Consider the following 20903-nt stretch of genomic DNA (forward strand, 5'->3'; position numbering starts at 1 on the left):
GAATGGCCAGGAGATTGAGTTTTCTATTACAATCAACCAGAGGCTGAGTGCGGCAAGCCGGCAGGCAGGCTGTGGGGCCACTGTCCTTGGAGCCGCCTCTCCCAATTTAAGCAGAAACAAGAGGAGGGATCCATTATTGTGCGATGACAAGACTGTAAAATTTCCATTCACAGTGAGGTGAGCAAGGTCACGCATACATATCATAGTGTTATGAAGCTTGGAAATGACTATGAGGGTCATTTAAGAAATAAACACAGTTAACAATTTCCAGTCAGTCCATGTGTCCTTGATCCATCTTTGATCAGTTGGATCTTCAGATGCATCTGCAACCTTGCTAGCTATGCATTGCTTTTTTAGAAGGTGTGTGTGATTCCCCAGGTAAATAAATCGGCACAGGATCGTTGTAGCAGGATGTACCAAAACCACTAAGAATAGAGACATGCCCACAGAATTACTGATCTTACACCATACCTAAAGGTGTGTTGCCAGACATTCATCTTTTGCTTCACACCAATCTCAGCTGGAGTGTTTAATCCTGAAAAGCTCAATCTTAGTTGAGCACATTGTGCCAGTTAAAGTCCCAGTGAAGTGGAGCACACCCAACATGTTTTGTTTTGTTTTTTGGACAATGTGCCGTAATTGAAGACCGGCGACTGCGGTGATCGGTGGAAGGCGAGTAGTTCACCCAGCATGTTAATGTAACAGGAGTGTATTCCACAGCAATGACCCTGATGAAGCCCATCTCGGCTCCAACGCTTTGGTCAAAAATACTTTTTATTGAATTCTAAAGTAAAACCAACTCAAATTCTGTAAAGGCATTTTAAACTTGTTGATCTTCATCCTTAGCTCTTGGGTATCTTAGGTCTTCTGCTTTTTCCTTTTTTTTTCATTGGGACATTTGAACTGAAAGCAACAAACCTCATAAATAATACACTATATGTTTTTCCTAAAATGTTTCTCAAATCCCCCCCCCCCCATAGGCATAAAGATCACATCTCCTGGTTGTTGAGGAGACTTGGTGGCCCCTGGAGAAACACTTGTCACCTCCCTGACCCGACTGCTCACTGAGCTTGGTGCCAAAGACAAATAAGGACCTTCATCCAACCTGGTGCCCTGGAGCTAATAGAAATTAATGTCATATTTACATTCAACTGCCACAGAAAAAACACTTTTATTAATTAAATTCCCACAAACTAATTACTTTTGGAGAGTACAAATTAAAAAGATGCATGAGTCACATTTACAAAGCAGTTGAGTTCAGACTTTTTGCCACTTGGGGCCAAATTTGTCCATTGTGAAGTCCTTGTGGGACAGCTTTTCAACCCCCCAATTAAAAACAATTCTTCTAGCAATAAATTAAACACAAAAATATTTTAGAGAAACAACTGATTTTATTAGAAAAGAGATCTGTGAATTGTTGTAGATCCAAAATATAAAAAAAGGTGACTAACATTTCTTTTCTTTTCTTTTCTCTTCCTTCATTTTTATTTTGGTTATGGTTGATGTAGATGATGGTGGGGGTGGGAGGGACGGTGGTAGAGTGTGTTCTGCTTTGGCCTGCACGGTGGTGCAAATTTGTAGCCTTGTTGCCTCACAGCGAGGGTTTGAGTCGCGGCCTGGGGTCTTTCTGCATGGAGTTAGCTTGTTTTCCATGTGTGGCTTCCTCCCACAGTGAGACTTTTTAGGTTAATTGAGCTCCCTAATTTGCCCCTAGGTATATTTAATGTGCTGAACCGGTGACCCATTCATGGTGATACCAGGTTTATTTACAAAAAAAAAAAAAAAAAAACTTGAACTGTGCATGGTGATGGTGGTCTTTTCTGGTATTTTATGTCCACAGACACACAAAACGTGAGTGAAAGATGGTGCTAATGTCACATCCCCGGTCTACGTCTACAGCTCAAGCCTTAATAGACTTACGTTTGGAATAAATTGCCTCGTTAAAAAAAAATGACCCAGATCAGTCTTAAACAGTTTCTTAGACCCTCTGGGGTCAATAGGGGACACTTTCTACACCAGTAAAAGGTTGATTAATCAAATTCAAGTCAAATATTGTCTTGTATAATCTATCAACGCTGTTCATTAAGCCGGGCCCAGCCTCTTTATAAATGTCTCTTGGCCAGGGGAATTAATTGCAAAGGGAACCCCTTCGGATTCTGCGAAACCAGCCACAGATGGCAGCGGCAGCAGAGGAGCACGGAAGCTACTTGGACGATGAAAAATGACAACGGAGGCTCGTGTCACTTAATCAATGTGAAACCCCAGCAGGGAAAGTGAGCTACCGCCTATGGGGGCGCTGAGTCCCAGGGCTCATGTCCCTGGAACAAAGGGCTTTTAAATGGGCCCACATTGAGAACGCAACTCATCTCAGTCACAGCGATGATGGCGCCGGTCCCCTAGGTGTTGCCTGGAGGAAGCCTCTTCTTGGGAGGTGCTTAACAACAGCATCCATCTCTGTAACAGCACGCAGCAGAAACAAGGAATCATCATCACTGCCCGGCTGCCTTCATTCAGCCTGGATTGCATTCCTCCTGAAAAAGCCGGAGGGAGGGAGACGCTGATGCTGAGATACATCACTAACTCCCTCAGCCAGTACTAACGTATCAGGATTACAGGATTCTGACAATTTCTGCTCATTTGGGTGGTGCGTGTCTTTAGGTTTTCCCTTAAAATGAGAGACTATAGAAAGTCAGACGGATACAACCCCGTCTGACCTGGTCAGTGTGTCTCCGCTGGCCCTCTGCCACCCAATGACGGCTGCCTCCACCCCAGGGTGCTCTTATCTCTCAAACGAACGCCTCGCTCGCCGCCCTCATCTGTCTGCCTGACATGTGCTTCCTTGTTTGTTTTCTCTCGCCTCTCAGACACGGCCGATGATATTGAGCTGTGTCGGCGGCGCTTCTCCGTTCGCACCAGATGAATCAATCACTCTGGCGTGCTCCGCTCCCCTGTTTAGTGCAGACGGAGTCTTTCCCGTTTCAATCAATGCCGGGGCTTAAAGAAAGGGTTAGTGCTTTTCCTGCTATTTATTAGGTAAAGAATGGCTCCTTTGAAGAGCCTCTGTCTGCTGCACACTCAAGAGTGACGAGTGGCACGGAGGAATGAGCAAAACTGAATGGGTTCAAATCATCCGCAGGAGCTTCTTTTGTGTAAACCCAACCTGGAGGTGCAGCTTTCATGTTAAAGTAAAACACTGATTTCTGCGGGGATTGGGGGGGGGGGGGGGGGGGGCGGTCACCACCCAGTCTGACATTGACCAGCCCTAGGAAACGACCAGCAGGTCTAAGATGCAAAAGGACCGATCAGCGAACACGGTATACTAAGTGGTCCCACGTTGGACTGATAAAAACACCCTTCAGTGTGGATGTCGTTACTGAAGGAAGAAACCTCAAAGTTAGCCATGTTCAGTATCAGAGAGGCGTTTAAAAATTAAGTCAGAACAAGCACATAAGCTATTTAAAAGTAAACTCATTTGTACAAACTGTCAGGGGTTCATGAAGGTGTCAAGAGAGCAAGACATTCAGCAGGTAACAGGAAGGCTGAACCGAGAACCGCAAAGTTGTTCTGTGCGATCCTTTTCTTTTTAAAAAGACTATTCTTGTCATGAAACATGTTAGAATTGGAAATGTTAAAGGCTCATTTTCTAGGAAATACACAGAAACTACTGTTTTAGAAAGGCTAGCTGATCTAACCATGCTAATCGCTAATACAAGACGCTAAGAAGTTTAAAATATCAACTTCATAAGTCCTTCTTGTTTTTTTAAATAGGAAAACATTACAGTGTTGTCACACACAGTGGGACATTCCTTCATAGTTAAATAACAGCTAAACAAATGCTGCTTTTTTTATTTCGTTTATTTTTTATTTTTTTAAAAACTGTTCTCAGCGGAAAACAAATTATCAAAAATCAGCCACCACATTCTGATCAGTGCATCTTTGACCAAATAAAGCCGGACATTTATGCATTTCATAAGCAACAATATCAAAAGGAATTATGAATTTCCAACAGGTTTTACAGGATATTATATATTACATTCAGCTGAATTACTACATAGAAAGAAAATCGAACAACATAAACAAACCAATTAATTTGTGGATCTTTAACTGGAACAGTCCGAAATTCATCACCAAGTCTCATTTTTCACTTCCACTTATCACTTTTTATTGAGCTAATGGTGGTCCAAATCAGCTAAAATTCAGCTAAATTCAGTATAAGCAGGACAAAACGTTGCAAACACATCATTTGTAAACATCATTTGCAAACAATGCCGGCGCTGTTGCAAACAATAATGTGTATTTGAAATAAGTCATAGTTGCACCTTTAGTTCTAAGCAAATATAGTCTGAGATACAAGTTAAGTTAGAATATCATATCATTACTGCATTAAATCATAAGTATGCATAACAAAAAAAATCCAAAAAATAAGAACAAATGAATAAAAATACTGTTTATAAGGAAGATACAAAATTCATCACCAAAGACTTGAAGTTCCACTTCACTTTGGGTCTAGCTAATGAATCTTAGTGCGTCTGAACGACGAGCAGAGGCTTTTTGGGAGGACTCGGCTCTAACAAAGTCCCACCGCTGCTGCTGCTGCTCTTTGCAGATGGTTCCTTTGCCTCTGCTGCTTCAGAGCTGGAGTCTGCAGAGATCCTGAGCTCCTCTGTCATCTGTTCCCCCAGCTCTTGGATCAGCTGTCTGCAGCCCTGTGAGGCTGAGAGAGGGGCGTCCGCTTTCCTGTTTGCCGATGGGAAAAGCGCACTTGAGGATGTGTGGGGGATGGGAGAGGCAGAGGAGGTGGGCTGAGGCTGGGAGGGGTTGTCTTTACACGTCTCTCCTCCTTCTCCTCCCTGCTTGGATTCGGTGCCGCCTCGTGCTTCGGCTTCAGACTCCTCGCTCTCGCTGGATGAGTCGCTGCTGCTGCTGCTGCTGTCACTGGAAGCGCTGCTGCTGCTGCTGCTGCTGCTGTCACTGTCACTGGAGGCTTGCCGCTCTTCCTCCACCACCAATCTCGCTGCGCTCTCAAGTTCTTCAAGCTCCAGCTCCAAATCCTTCTTCTGAAGCGAGGCGTGCTGCAGCATGGTGGCCAGCTCCATCACCTTCTTGGACCTGTGATGAACAGGGCAAAGGGAAGAAAAGTTTGTTAAAAAGCAAAGAGCTGCTGCTCGGCGACACGGAGGGAGGAAAAAGAGACGTCAAACTCCAAACTGATCAGCGTTCAGAGAGAGAGAGGCGCGGCGGCTGACTTATTGACTGGCTCGGCGCACTAAAGACGCAGCCACAGGATAACCATCTACAAATCTAATACCCATTACGCAAATCCCATTCCAGTAAGAATGCTAAGTAGCCTGTGATTTGCAGAAGCGACGGGGTCTCAATGAAATATGGAAATATGGATGTTTAATAATGTAAGAAGATGAGCTCTGCTGATACAAGGGGCTCGGGATCTTTTCTTCCCCTAACGACCGCTCACCCTGCGAGAGGTGATAAGAGACTGCGAGGGATTACAGAGAGCCCCTCCGCCTCCTCCTCCTCCTGCTGCTCTGAAAAACACACACGTGTCTGCGTACAGGGAGATTAAAGCAGATGTTCTGGGGCCGCAAATAGAAAGAGACACTCGACCGATCAGGCTGCAGTCACGGAGGCTGACGGCATCCCTTCACACCTCGCAAAAATGCAATCTCCGTGTTTTAAAGTTTGACGCTGTGATACAGTGCCTGGACGTGGTATTCACGCACATTTCCCATATTTAGTCATGATGCAACCACAAATGTCTGGGTCACTTTATCTGGATTTCGTGTGACGGACAAACACAACGTGGGGCACAATGCTGAAAGAAAGCCGGGATAACGGTGGTTATCCGTTTCCACGTTTGACATTTTTGGCCCAACATCAGATCCAGTGGATCTTTGGACGTGCAGAGAGCAGCTGAACCTCTGGTGTCTTTTTTATATTGGTTTAATGTTTGGTTTTGCAAGTGAAGATTTGAAAAGTCTGGCATGTCTGTGTGTTCAGCCCTCTTTACTCAGTTGCTGCTAAATAACATTTAAAAAAAAAAAAAAAAAAAAAAAAAAAAAAAAAAAAAAAAAAAAAAAACAGCCAAGAAACCCGTTCCAGATCTACAGGAACAGCAAAGATCCACAGCGGGATCTGTGGGAGAATCTGCTGACAGGACAACCGTTAGCCGTGCACTCCGCAAATCTAACTTTATGGAAGAAATGCAAGAAGAAAGCAGCTGCTGAAAGAAAGCCATAAAAAGTTATGAGAGACGTCCCCAATCCACGCAACATGAGGAAGAAGTTGCTCTGGTCAGCTGAGACCGAAATGGACACGTAAAACACTACAGTCCCTTTCAGAGCATTGTTTTGCAATAAATGCACAACTAACCATCACGGACCCAGCAGGAATTGAGGAACCAACGACGCGTGAACTCACATTTGAGTCTGTGATGAGACATAAAAAACGGCTATGCACAGACACCCAACCCAATTTCTCAGATGAAGCTATTTTGCAAAGAAAAAACTTGAAAAAAAAAAGTAGTTTCTAGTAGAAATATACCCCAAAACACAAACAATGATCCTGCAGCATACTGATCCAGAGAAACTAAATACACACCACTTTTCAGGTTTGTATCTATAAAACCGTTTGAAAGCGATACATCCTCCCCATCCACTCCCCTATGTTTGTGTCCAATAAAACACATGGAACCCTGAGATTGTGAGAAACCGTGAAAATGTTCACTGGGTAATAAAAAGTTTTGGGAGATGCTGTAAATATTACTGCTTCTCCTGAGTTTGTCATGTGTGCCAGATAGAAAAAAAGCCCAGCAGACATGATCGAAACGAGCAATTAGTCTGAAAGGATCCTGCGAGATGAAAGGTGGAAAACGGCTGAAAAGAGCAGCAGCGCAGCGCAGTCTGACTGCAATGTAGTCAATAAAAGTCCAGACAGAGAGTGACTCCAGGCTGCAGCCCCGTTCCTGAGAGTCCCCAGAGATCACGGTTAGGAGAATGCCCTCATTAGGTAGTACATTAAACACCGTTCCCGTCCCGTCACTGTGGCTCTGCAGTGGTCGGCACAGCGGACCACTCCAGGCGTGAGATGTTGTGCTGCTGATGAATGTCCTCCTACAAGGGCCCTGTTCTTGTAAAGGCGTCGCATTGTGTGGAGGACCCCGCCTGCGCATTATTCACGCTGGGAAAGTTCGCCAAGCTGCCAAAACCTTTAAAGTGGTTGCAATTCGTCCCCCGGTGCGGTCGGGGCATGTGTGCCGCCCTCATTGCCGTGGTGATTACTGGGGGGCGACCTCTGCGGGTCACCGACATTCAGGCTGTGTCCATTCAAGGTTGGAGAAAGTGTGTAAGACCTGTGTGTGTGTGTGTGTGTGTGTGTGTGTGTGTGTGTGTGTGTGTGTGTGTGTGTGTGCAGGGGGGACAGGCTCCTCTTCTTCTGCCATTCATAAGCACACACACACACACTCTACCCCCTCTTGCCCTCTTTGGCCCAATTAACCCACTGCTGAGTACCGGGGTGGCTCCTCATTACGGTGCAGTCCTAATGAGGCCCCTGTTCTGGTGAATGGTGTTTGTGGAAGCGGCATGTAGAGGCTGCACATTCATTTAGGACCTAATCAGGGGCTGTGTAAACAGATCTTATTCATTCTCTGTGTCTTTGAACACAACGTTGCTTCTTGAAAAGTGCGAGGAGAAAAAAAAAAGAAAGAAGCGAGCAAACAGGCGATGGGGGCTGTGGGCCAGAACACCCTTTGTTCTTGCACACACTAACATTTTAGAGAAAATGCAACAGAGAAATCGGAAGATGCTAAGAACAATTTGGATGTTTAGCAGCTCAAAACAGGGATATTATTCCCAAAGGATTCCAGATTATTGGAGCCGTTCCCATTTTACTGCTGTGTATGCAGATGATATGCTTAATTAAGTGAACAAAGCTATACGCTCACAAATTTGATCCTAGAGATAAAAAAAAAAATCTGACAACTTTCGGAAATAAAGAAAATGTATCCTAAAGTTTAATTCAGTTATATGCTCTGTGTTGCCATTGTCACTGGTTTGTGGAAATCCTTCAGACACGTACCAAACAATATGACAATGGTAATCCTCTTTTCCTTAAAAAGATGTCTAACCACCCTTTGCTATACATAAGCAAAGGTGTTGGTAAACAGCAAGTATTGAGAACGATAGCAAACATGGTAGTGTGCAGGGCTTGGAAAGCAGTGGCCATGTTTCCACCCAATTTTCAAGCGAATTCAAAGCGACCTTTTAAAATATCGCAAAAAAGAAAATGCGAATTTGACATGTTTCCATCTGGTTTGTAGTGAATTAACCACGCTACGCAAATCATAATTTTGTCAGAAGTTGACGTTACGCATGGCTCTAATATACAGAAAGTAGAGGTTGGAATCCGGCATGGAACGCACAATTAAAAAAAGAGAGGTTGTCAGGAATGTGCAGCTATCAGGCAAGTTGTAAGTATTTTATCATGTCAACTAATACAGGGGATGTTAAATGCAGTCCGTAAACGTAGAGAAAGAAATTCTATGCGTTATGGGAATATCCGAGAAGACGACAGCGGAAACGGCTGATCAGTCATGTGAGGTAAATGTTTGCTACGTCAGAACTTATTCGGCTTCTGTAAAATATTAGAAGCTTTAAGCATTAGAAGTGCATAGCACCCATGTCCATATTTAATATTCTGAATAAATGGCTTTCGAAATTTATCTGGCAAAATAAACGCTCCAGAATTAGATTGAAAACTCTTATGTGTCCTAAAGAACATGGGGGACTAAACGTACCAAACCTTAAAAAATACTACTGGGCCGCACAAATTAGATCAATAATAACATGGATACGCCAAGACGAAGATACAATTTGGTACAAGATGGAACAAGGTGACTCCCAAGATATACTTCTTGATACTGTCCCATTTGTTAACCAAAACACATGGACAAAGAATAAAATTAATAATGAATGGGTTAAGTTTACTCTAGTAACATGGGCAAAGATCAAAAAGATACTAAATTTACCCAACTCCTTATGTAGAGTTATACGGCTCGACCATAACTCTGAATTTCTTCCTACATCTGGATTACATAACTGGGTTGAAAAAGGATTGATTCTAATAGATCAAATGTTTGAAAATGGAAACCTAATGTCCTTTCAACAACTTCAACAAAAATACAATCTCCCAACCCATGATTTTTTTAAATATCTACAAATGAGACACTACCTGCAGAAACATAGGGAATGGGAAAACCTACAAATACCCCCCTCAACATAGAGAATTTTTTTCTCTCTGTAATAAAAGGAAATATAACCACCAAATTCATATCCCATATTTACAAAATATTGCAAGAGGAAGGAATAACTGACACAAAAGATATTAAAGGGAAATGGGAGCTAGAAATGAATGTCATAATCAATGATGAAGACTGGGAGAAAATGTTCCGAGAGGGTCATAAAATATTAAATAGCCCAATGCTAAGAGAATTTGAATGGAAAATCAAAGTGAGATTTTTCAGGACTCCTCTTCTCACATCCAGATTTAACCGCACCTCGGACAAATGTTGGAGGGGTTGTGGACTAATTGGAGATTTCACCCATATATTTTGGGACTGTCCAAAACTATTAAACTATTGGAAAGGAATACAAAGGGAAATTAATAAATGTCTGGGCATTACAATTCCTCTAGAGCCATCTTTAATAATACTGGGTATTTTCCAGAATAAAATCCAAGATCACAGTAAGATTTATATCTTAAAGATTTTACTTGTCCTCGCAAAGAAAATGATCACTGTCTCATGGCTGAAGCCTCAGCCCCCAACAATTTCCCAATGGAAGAATAGAGTGAGGGAGGTTTACCATATGGAACATATTACGGCAAAACTTCAGATGAAAAGTGATATCTTCTTAGAAAAATGGTCCCTAATTCAAACATTCATTTCGAATCACAATTGATGGAAACTATGATTAATAAATAGGAGACTCCTCCTCGTGTTCTTCACCCTGATTGTACAATTATTACTTGCCTCTTTAAGACCTCAGACAAACAAAACATTTTATGAAACATAACATGTGAGTTTGTACATGTAACCTGTAAAATGTATTATTTGTAAGATGTATGTGATGTGACCTGCACTGGAAAATCTGAATAAAAAAGTTCTAAAAAAAAAAAAAGAAGTGCATAGCCATGTTATTTAACTTTTTTTTTTATTCATACATCAGTAGCTCACTCTGGCTGCCTTCAATGTTTTTAATGAAAGATTATTACATCCTGCTGGCGTATTAGTTGTTATCTTGGTGTTTTATGCTTTGTTTGTGCTCAATTTGTTAGTAAATAAAGCCTTTTGTGTTTATTTTTAATAACAAAAAGTACATACTGCCATGCGCAGCAGGGGATAAAACAAGGAAGCAGCTAATGGCTATTAGCATCTCCCAGCAAAACAATGAAAAATGGTCCAAGATCCAGTGGGAAAAAAAGCAAAAAATAAAACAAAATATGATTCCAATAAGGAAAAGACTGGAACGTCGCTGGAAATACAGTATAAACATAGAGGATCAGGCTTGGTTTGCCATTATTTACAACTGATTTATTAATTAAGCAAACCGACATTATATAGTTATGCAATACTGCCAGTCGATGACTTCACATCTGTGTATATCTGTTCATTGCGCCCGTTGCTGGGATTCTATTTAGCCTCAAAAAGGCCCATCAAAACACTATCAAGATGGACGCTCGATGTATATACCCTTATTTTATCATGACCAAAGGGTTATTGGTTTTTCTTCAAGCATATAACATGGCTATTTACCTTTAAATAAGCTGAGCATGTATCTGGGACACAGTTCCTGATTGGGACATCACTACACAGTAGGGTGTATATTGTTTGAAAAAGAGTTGATGGACATCGGACTAAAACGTGAGCCTATGACATTGGTCTAAACCAGGGGTCACCAATTAAAAATCAGCGGGGTCCAAATAAAGAAAATCAACAACCAGTAAAGGTCCGGACACATTTTTTATTACAATCCGTTACTTTAAACAGTATTTAACACGGAAATAAAATGTTTATGCATCCACCTTATACATTGACTTTTTAAACAAAAAAATAACATAAAAATAGAACGTTTTTCTATTTTAAAATCCAAAGTGCTTTTTGAAATAGAGAACCACAGTCTTTCACAGTTTGGTATATAGACAATTTCTTGACTTTCACTTTTTTTAATTTCTTTTTTATGGCTTAATGAGAGACATGAGCTTTAGGCTGCCCTGCAAGGATTTTACACCTGGGTTTGATTGGCAACAAAGCCAACCTCAAGCACATATCGAGGTGCTCATTCGTTCTGCGCCTTTAAATCACCTATTTTCTCTGTATGTATGAGCAAGTGGATATGTTTGGGAACGCTCCGGAGGGCTTTGCCATATTAACAAGAGAAGCGGCGCAAGTGAAGTTAGCACAGGGGTTGAAGCAAAAATAATGTTTGACTAAAAACATTTTCTCGCAAGCCCATATATTCCCGGGGCGTGGACATCATGCCGCATTAGTTGGCTCACTTGCTTAGTGTGCAAAGTCAACTAAATCTGATACTTTTAAAATATCCATTGAAAATTTCTGTATCTCTGCCACCTTTGAGCTTTAGAGCCTTTGCCTCATCCTGGACAGCCTCTCCATCACTTTCCACATCCACATCATCATCTGGGTTACTTTCATCTATGCAGCATCAAGTTCTTCCTTCACACTGTTGACAAACTGGTCCACAGTCCACTTTACAATCCCAGCTCCCTGTCCTCCAGAAACCCTCCATAAACTCCAGCTAGTACAAAGACAGCAGCTTCATCATTACATAATCTACTTCACACCTGTACATCAACTCGACTGGCTCCCTGTCACATTCAATATAAACCAATTTTATGATCATACAAGGCAAACACAGCCTTGGAAATGCAGGACACATCACCAACACTATCATGACGTCATACATTTTAATTTGACACAGATTGCACATGACAATAATTCAGTCTCTGTTTTGGCCGTTATTGTTCACCAATTAATCATTACAGTTTAAAAAAAGGCATGATTTAACTTTTTTGAAGTTTAATAAAATGGTTATATTTTAGCCCAGTGACTGGAGACCTGTCCAGGATGAACCCTGTGTCCACGCTCCACTTTAACTTCATAAAAAAACTCTCTGAGAATCGCCTTTCTCTGGCCTCACCCAGTTAGAAACCGTTCTCCAGTCCATGTTGTAGCTGCAGTTTATTTGTTTTATCTTTTTGATGTAGTTTTCTTAACAATCTGTAAGCATCAAAATCCTTGTCATTTTATTTATTGTCCTGGAGCGCAGCTGCTCATCAGGTGATCACTGCTGCATACTGACAGCAGATACAGCTCTGCCTTCTTTGTTTCAGAACAGCGCAGGGTTGTGTTTTTTTTTTTTTTTTTTTTTTTTTACTTTTTCCGAATCGGACCCAGTCAAATGAGGCACATTGTTTCACAGTCCGACTCATCTTCTTCAAGGGTCACGCTAGCGCGTTACTCTTCTTTGTGTTTAAATAAAACATAACAGCGAATCACAAGGAGATCCCTGGTTGGTCGCCGCGTTTATCAGCGAGGGAATAAACGCTGACAGACGACATGGCCACAGGTGGAAATAACTCATTGATTAACTGCAGGAGGAGATTGACGCTTACCGAGGGAAGTTGTTGTCAGCTGCTGAACTTTCTGACCTGCTGGTTTGCATAAATCCAAAGAAAACCTTTGACCACCACTACTTTCATTCATACCATCTGTAGCCAGTTTAAAACGCTCTCCCAAAGGTTAAAATGATGAACACCGATAAACCTCAGACTGGCCATGTCCGCTTTGGAAAGACCCGCCCTGCTCTCATTCTGATAGGCTAATGTCCCGGCTCTGCCAGGTTTGATTGGTTAAGAGCAGCTTGTGTTTAAAACCTTGAATAAAAAGTCTATACGGAACGTTTTGCGCTCAATTTCCAAATGACGGAAATCCGTCGCAGCGACGGAGAACTTTAACCCCTGAGTTAGACACTGTCGTTGGACAACATGCAGTAATATATAAATGTTTTAAATGAGGTTGGGTCCGGATTAGGTAGCAGCTGGGTCCGGATCCGGACCGTGGTCCGCTAATCCGTGACCTCTGTTCTAAACCCTCCCCAGACAGCTCACATGAAAACTCAGCTGTTTCTGTTTGGAGACCATGAAGATAATTGAGTGAAAATCTGTTTATAAAACAGTGAATGCGGAAGGTGCACTCCAAACCCACATCACAAATATATCATCATCGCAATATCCGTGTGTGCAGTATTCATATCACAGAGAACTCCTTGGAGTGCAATAACTGTTGGTTAACATATTCCAAGTGTCATAAACTTGCATTTTTCATGCTAATGTAATATTTATCCAATTGGACTGAGTCTCACAGCAGCAGATGACACTGGACACCAGTGACACTGCCCAGAATGCTAAAGGTGTCAGAGTGATGGAAAGACAGATGAGAAGGAGAGGAAAGAAGAAGAAGATAGGCCTATATTACACTTGATCACGACATTTAGAAATATTATCGTCATGGTACAACCTTCTAATACTGTGCAGGCTGACCTCACACACAGACGCAGATAAAGAGAAAAAATACAATGATGGCCAATGTTTAACAATGTGGACATTTCGGGCACTTTCCCATGCTAGTCCTGCTAATTTGCAGCGAGATATATTTTGGCTTCTAACAGCTTACGCTGGTGCTTTCCGTTTACTCTGAACTAGTCTGAAATGCATTGAAATCTCATTCCAAACTGTCGCCGTAAAATCAGTGTTTCTCCTGATTTTTCATGTCAAAATGTCATAATTTGTAGACTATCAAGTATAAATACAAAACTTCAGCATTCATTTATGGCTAATATTTCTATAGCAGCCAGACTTTTAGAGTGAAATAAAATCCACTAAACATAAGGGATGGATTAATAAATGGATGGCTGGACTAATACATCAGTGGATGGATGGAAAGATTTTCTCCGGCTGGTGTGAAAGCCTCGTAAAATTATTTTTCCACCTGCTCAGAAATCCAGCGAGAAAGTTACTGGTGACTCATCAGTGCCATCATTCATGGCATGGACAAGCTGGAAAACATATGCACACCGAAATCGCTGCATTCACTGGAGACAGAAAATCCCTGCAGCTGAGAATCCTAAACCCTGTCGCGTAGCATTGTGTTTTCAGAGAGGTAATGGGGGACGCTGAGACATAATAGTGACCTTGGCTGACGGGGACGATGAGCGAGGGAGCCTATAAGAGTCCTGTTTAGGTCCCAGGCTCTATAAACCCCATGTGGGGGCATCCTGCAGCAAGGCTGGGGCGGAGGGGCCTCCTGCAGTACAGCCACTTCAAACACGGCTCTGTATTCTCTTTCCCCCGTGGGAAGTCATTATTGAGTTAGCGTTGGAGAGGGGCGCTTGTTTTCTCTTCCCTCCCTCGCTCTGTGGTGGGAGAAGCTCTGCTTGCGGTGGATACAAAGCCTCGGTCCAGGAGGGGCAGGGATAATGTTGTACACAATCGGGTCATTACCACACCGCTGTTGTGGCTCGCCTTCATTAAATGGTGGAGGGGAGGCATTTTTTTTTTTTTTTTTTTTAGGTTGGAGAACTTCTGCCGAGACAAAGACGCCTCCATCTGCCAAAGTCTTTGTGTGAGAATGGGTAGAGAGAGTGTCTGTGTGTATGCGCGCAGCCTGCGTCTGTGAAGCCGAGCTAAATTACAGTGTTACATTTCTCTCATCCGGCTTGTGTTCGCTCGGAGAGCAGCTCATTCAGCGAGCCCGTGCTCTTGAAAACATGTCAGATAAAGCTTGCCCTTGGATGTATAAATCTGTGTAATATAATCACCGGAGTCCCTTGGAGAGTCTCGTGAAGGCTTCATTCACTAGCTGAAGGGGATAAAGGCTGACAACTGGGAGATGCGATCCTTCAGTGTGACTGAATACTGGAGCGGCCCCAGACACTGATAAGCATTCCAGATATGAGAAACACAGATGACTTCATCTGCCGAGACATTGTTTGAGTTCAGTCACAGCTGCCTCAGAAAAAGAGTTACTGTACCGTTGGGACTATAAGACAGGGTTCAGTCAACTGTGTGATGCTGGCCCAGTGTGGTATCTTGTGAAAGAATAATTCATTGGACTTTGGGAATCATTCTTTTTCAACACAATTTTGTCAGTTATGTTATTCAATTATCAAGGTAAACTAAAGACACTGTGCTTGATCTACACACTTCATTTCACAAGCAAGCGTGTGGAACCTTTTAGGTTCACATAAACGATGGGTAAATCAGTGGGTGGACGGATGATACAAATTAGACAGAAGCAGAAGGATGATTGGATTAAAGCTGAATGGATAGATGGACAGATGAATAGATATGTGGATGGATGGAAGAATGAATGGATGGATGGATGAATAGATAGGTGGATGGATGGAAGGATGGATGGATAGATAGGTGGTGATCTAATTCTGCGACTAACAGCTTGGAGGAAATTTATCTTTTACATAGGTTTTTCCTTCCATATAAAAGATGCATCAACAAAAAAAAACGGTGAAAAGCTACTGAGGTCCGTTTCAAACAAAACTTGTTGGAGGGAAGGAAACTTTTTAAAATTGTTTGGCTGAATGACGTGGCCCACCAGCTGCGTCTGTTTTCTCTGCTGGCCCAGACCAGTCAAGTGTCTCAACTCTACTCATTGTTTAATGAGCGTATCATTTACAGGAACGTTGCCTTTAACTGATCCTCCGGCGGTCAAGCTTTATGGCACTCCTGCTTGAAATAAACTCACTGGCAGCATAATCTCACACTGGAAAAATCCAACCTTCACCTTGAGGACATTTACCCTATGAGTGGACACTCCCAAGTCAGGAACGTTTTTTTTACCACAATCACTGCTGGCACAATTGTTGGCACCTCTACGTTGAATACTGAGCTCTAAACTATGCTACTACTCGATCTGCCAAGAGGACAGCTCTTAGCTTTCCCTATAACATTTAACAAGGTTAAAGTACAGAGAGAGAGGGATCTCTGAACTTCGTCATTGCACAATGTTTATAGATCCTCCGGCTTTCAGGCATGTATCTAAAATGCTCTGATAGTTATACAAACACTTCATGATACCAGTCACTCCAACAAGGTCCTCTGGGCTTTGTTGTTATTCTGGGCTACCCTGCCTTACAGTGACCATGAAGTGCTTTTCCACATACAGCATCCAAACTTCCTCTCACATCAAACCCAACTGGATGTTTGTTGCCAAAAAGTGGCATCTTAGTCTCATATGGCTGAAGCCAAAAGCGCCACAGTTTCTCTGACATCGTCCCCAAATAGCATGTACGTAGCCTCTACTGGTTGCCATGGAGACTTTGCCACGCCAAGATGCCACTCTTTGCTGCAGTTATCCAACACTGAGCTGTAGAGAACTGTCCAGATCCTGCTTGCTGCGCCTCCTACAGGATAGAAACCGGTCCACGGCTGGCCTAGCAGGCAGTGGCCAAAGGAAATGTGTGTAAATGTTACAAATGAGCCGATGTGGTGAGTAGGTGTGAGGTAGGGGTGATGAGAGCGGCACTCCATTACAACCAATGCTGTTGAGGTCAAATATTGGACATTATAAGCATTCATTGCTGAGAAACAGCAAGCTCATGTGGCGGAGCTGGGAAAGGCTGACCGGGGAGAAAGAAAGACTCGCCTTCTAATGGCAATATCAAGGAACTGCTTTGTCAAAATGTCATCATAATCTGAAAAAAAAGCTTTCAGAAAACAAAACAAAAACAGAAAAAAAGACAGAATTTGTCCATTAAGGAATTTTCTTAGTTTAGCGGGGAACAAAGTTTCAAAACAGATCTCTGTTGTACTTCTGTTATCATCCCTTCCATTTTTAAAGCAAAACAGAGAGGCTTCTTTTCTAACATTCTGCATAGTTTTATTTATCTGCAGAATTTAATTAGTAGTCTAAGACCAAACAAGCCAACGCCTTGAAAACTTCAGACTAATAAAAAGATTTACAGTTGTTTTTTTTCTGATGAAGTAAGTCATTTAATGACTACCGGCCTGTTGCACTGACTCCCCGTCCTGCTGTTCACTCTGATGACACACGACTGCGTCCCCAGGTTCACCACCAATCAAATCGTGAAGTTTGCAGACGACACGACGGTGGTGGACCTGATCAGAGACGACAACGACCAGGAATACAGCGAGGAGGTGGAGCAGCTGGTGGGCTGGTGCAGAGAAGACAGCCTGATCCTGAACGTGGAGAAGAAAAAGGAGATAATCGTCAACTTCAGGAAGAACTGGCCTCGCCACGCTCCACTGCTCATCAACAGCTCAGCTGTGGAGGTGGTCAGCAGCACAACCTCAGCTGGTCTGTTAACACCACGTCACTGGTGAAGAGGGCACAGAAGTGCTTGCACTTACTGCGGAGGATGAGGAGAGCCCACCTGCCCCCGCCCATCCACACGACCTTCCACAGAAGCACCATAGAGAGCATTGTGACCAGCTGTCTCTCTCTGCGGTGTGGAGGCTGCAGCGCCTCTGACTGGAGGAACGTGAGGAGAGTGGCGAGGACAGCACCACTCTGCATTCACCAGCCCATAACATCATCAGTAGGGATGGGAATTGAAAACCGGTTCCTGTTCAGAACCGGTTCCGTGTGTTCCAATTCCATGGCACCGTTTGGCAGCTCGCTTAACGATTCTCTTATCGATTCCAGGCAGCACCAGAGCCGGGCAGCACGACTTATGTCACGTTTTTTACACAAGTTACGCACACGGCATTCAGTAAGCTAGTACGACATGACCAGGCTTAAGTCTAGAAAAGCAAAACAAAAAAAATGGGGCCCCATCGGGTAAAGCGATCAAAAGTCCGGTCAACAAGGAAAAAAAAATCAGTGGATCATTAGCTATACCTACAACCAATATGTTCGTGGTGATTTAATGAATTTAGCGTTAATCAATAAGAAAATAAAAGGATAAATTGTCGTCTCGATCACTGTGTATGGGGGCGGCCATTATTGCCCGACATCACATCCTGTGACATAATGTCGTGGCAAGGCACTGTGCTCTACAACAATTGTTTCGGATTTCAAGAGGAATTCACCATTGAAATTCACGAGAGCTATTGTTGAAGCAACAATGCCCACGTGCATGGCAGTTATCTGTAGCCATCTGTAGCCAACATTTCAAAGAAGAATGTCTTCAAGATGACATGAGAGCGAGACTTTTCAGTAGGTTTTTCTTTTTTATAATGTAGAATTTGCCAGAACATTTGTTTACTGACCAGAGGGGCGGAGTGATACGACACACATTGAAAAAATTCTCAATGTCGCGAAGTTCACTTATTTTATGCAGCTTTGGTCTTCTTTTTTCTAAAGTCGCTTGTGAATTTCAGGAGTTGCGGGTTGCAGTTTTTTGGGCTTGTTTCTAAAAGTGAAGTGGCTTGTTTGGGCTCTAAACTAAGTGGCGTTGAAATATCCCTCCGCCTCATAACGCACTGCAGCTCATCCTGACAGGAGCAGAGAGTAAACTCAGAAAGAGCCGCTCTGCCCGTATTTTCTGCAGTTTACGGTTGCAATAACTGATGATAACTGCTGAAAGTAGATTAGGCGGTGCAGATCACCATTTTGAGCAGAGATTGATTCTAAAGATGAGTTTTATACTCATCTTATAACATTGCAGAACCCAACCTATAAACCATACTTTAATGTTTATGTTTAACATGTTTATGTCTCTAAAATTTTAAATTAGTATTACTTTAAATTTAAATGCTTAATACCATGTCTATTTTTGTTTAAGAGGTTAAACAAATTTCCCCAAATTGGAATTGATAGGAGAATCGATAAGGAATCGAATCGTTTCACAGAATCGGTAAGGGAATCGGAATCGTGAAAATCTTATCAATTCCCAACCCTAATCATCAGAGACCCCTCACAACCCCACCATGGACTGTTCTCCCTGCTGCTCTCTGGAAAGAGGTTCCGCAGCATCCGCTGCAGGTCCACCAGGTTCTGCAACAGCTTTTTCCCTGCTGCCATCAGACTGTTGAACTCTAAACTGGACTCAGCATCACACATGCACAGAACTGAACTTTATGGCCACTTGGCATCATTATTTTGCACTGCCAACGTTACCAAACTTTTATAATCCATTTAAATTTAAAAGTACACAACTGAACGTTTACTGCATTTTTGCACCATTATTATCTTGCACTGCCAGCATTGGACTTTTCAAATTAATGCCTTTTTCTGCACCATTATCTTTGCACTATAAATATGGTGGAACATTCTTCTGCACACTTTTTTAAAACCTGTTTTTCTCCTGCACTGTTACATTCTTATCACTGCTGCACTTTATATTGTAATGTTATTTTATTTCAATTACAATCTCATTACATTGTCGTAAGCTGTATGCGAAAACGAAATTTCATTTTTGTATGCACTCTGTACATACAAAATGACAATAAAGTTTGTCTAAGTCTAACACTTAACACTTCGGATTACGCTGGCAATTACTGCTAACTGCGTAAAGCTCTTTGCTATCTGCCTAAACCATTTATCTTCTCACATTCTTTTCAGTCCCAACTCCACTACTATTTGTTTCTATACGTTTCAGAATGCACAGCGTTTGATGCTGAGGTACAAAGGTCTCCTCCTCAAAGCGCCAGCATCTGAAGCTGCAAAGACAGCATAAAAAGACAACGTTATAATCAATTGTATTAACTAGAGTGCACTCCAAAGATGAGAGCAACAAATTAGACAGGCGCACTCGTCTGTGTTTAAAATGAGCATGTGTGTTGAAGACAAAATCTGGAGTGGCCCCTTGCTGAGAGGAAATCTGCACTACTTATCCCTGTTAGATTAGTGACATGTGTCTCTTTGTTCTTCCCAGCGGGACCCATCAGGATCTCCATCATTGCTCAGGCTAACATCCGACAGAGCGGCTCCATTATCTGTTTCAAAGCATCCGGGATGGCCATTTGACAGGTGAGTGATTCAGCCTGGTGCTGCTCACTCTCAACAAGCATCTTGGCGTCGCGTTAGGAATGACGCTTGGGCCGGTTCCCATTCTTCGAAGGAGGATTTAATACCTCGTTTGAACCTCAGAGGATAAGCCCTGAACACATCTGTCATGACGAGTCGCTGATGTAAACCTGAACAATGCAGACTCCTCAGAGGACACGAAAGCCTTTCGGAAAGGGAACAGTAAGAGATGACAGATTTCTTTCCGATTTAAGGAACGCATCCTTTACAACTGCTAGTAACACTATACAATGCTAGAATAGGAGGTGTGTAATCACCAAGGTCGCTGACCTGGCACTAACCCGCACCCTGGCTCATTCACTTACAACTGGACTGCTCTGCAAAAGCAGTCGCACCCTACTGAGTGTTAATGTTGTGTTGTGGCGTTACAAGCACAAACAGAGATTAGTCCTGCGGTCCACCAAGCTGGCCTCACAGAAGAGGGGCGAGAAGAAAGCCGGTGTTGGAGGAAAGCCATAAGGAGTCCTGCTTTACTTTACCAGAACCCAACAGGCGACACAGCAGGCACGCGGAAGAAGATGCTCTGAAAAAAACTAACTGCACCCATCAACCTGAACACACCATCTCCACTAAGGCTTTGCTACGCATCTCTATACCCTGCCGACAAGCCGATTCAGTTTACACACACAGACTCCAAACTGTGTGATTCAATGCGATGATGAAAGACAAAGCAAATAATAATAATTTAAAATATACAATTGAGCAAACTTAGACAACTTAATAAAAGCCTTTGCCATTATATAAAACAGTGAGGCTTAATGCGCAAAGAAAAAGCTCCGCCAGGCTGCAGATGTGCTAAACCTGG

The 20903-nt window shown here is 42.7% G+C and overlaps 1 protein-coding gene across 2 annotated transcripts in view; it reads right to left on the reverse strand.

Annotated features, from left to right (window-relative positions):
• Positions 1-3925: 3925 nt before the first annotated feature.
• The window catches only part of shq1 (SHQ1, H/ACA ribonucleoprotein assembly factor), a 72595-nt gene continuing 55617 nt past the window's right edge, over positions 3926-20903 (reverse strand). The window contains exons 12-13 of one of the 2 annotated variants that reach the window (XM_036130188.1): positions 4969-5109; positions 3926-4929 (exon numbers count right to left, since the gene is read on the reverse strand). In XM_036130188.1, the coding sequence (XP_035986081.1) occupies positions 4521-4929; positions 4969-5109 (550 nt within the window). In that variant the 3' untranslated portion in view covers positions 3926-4520. Of the gene's footprint in view, positions 5110-20903 lie in introns of both variants that reach the window. The other variant, XM_012874445.3, reaches the window with a different exon arrangement.

The sequence above is a fragment of the Fundulus heteroclitus genome, unplaced genomic scaffold (genome assembly GCF_011125445.2).
Source record: "Fundulus heteroclitus isolate FHET01 unplaced genomic scaffold, MU-UCD_Fhet_4.1 scaffold_292, whole genome shotgun sequence".
In the NCBI taxonomy this organism is placed as follows: domain Eukaryota; kingdom Metazoa; phylum Chordata; class Actinopteri; order Cyprinodontiformes; family Fundulidae; genus Fundulus; species Fundulus heteroclitus.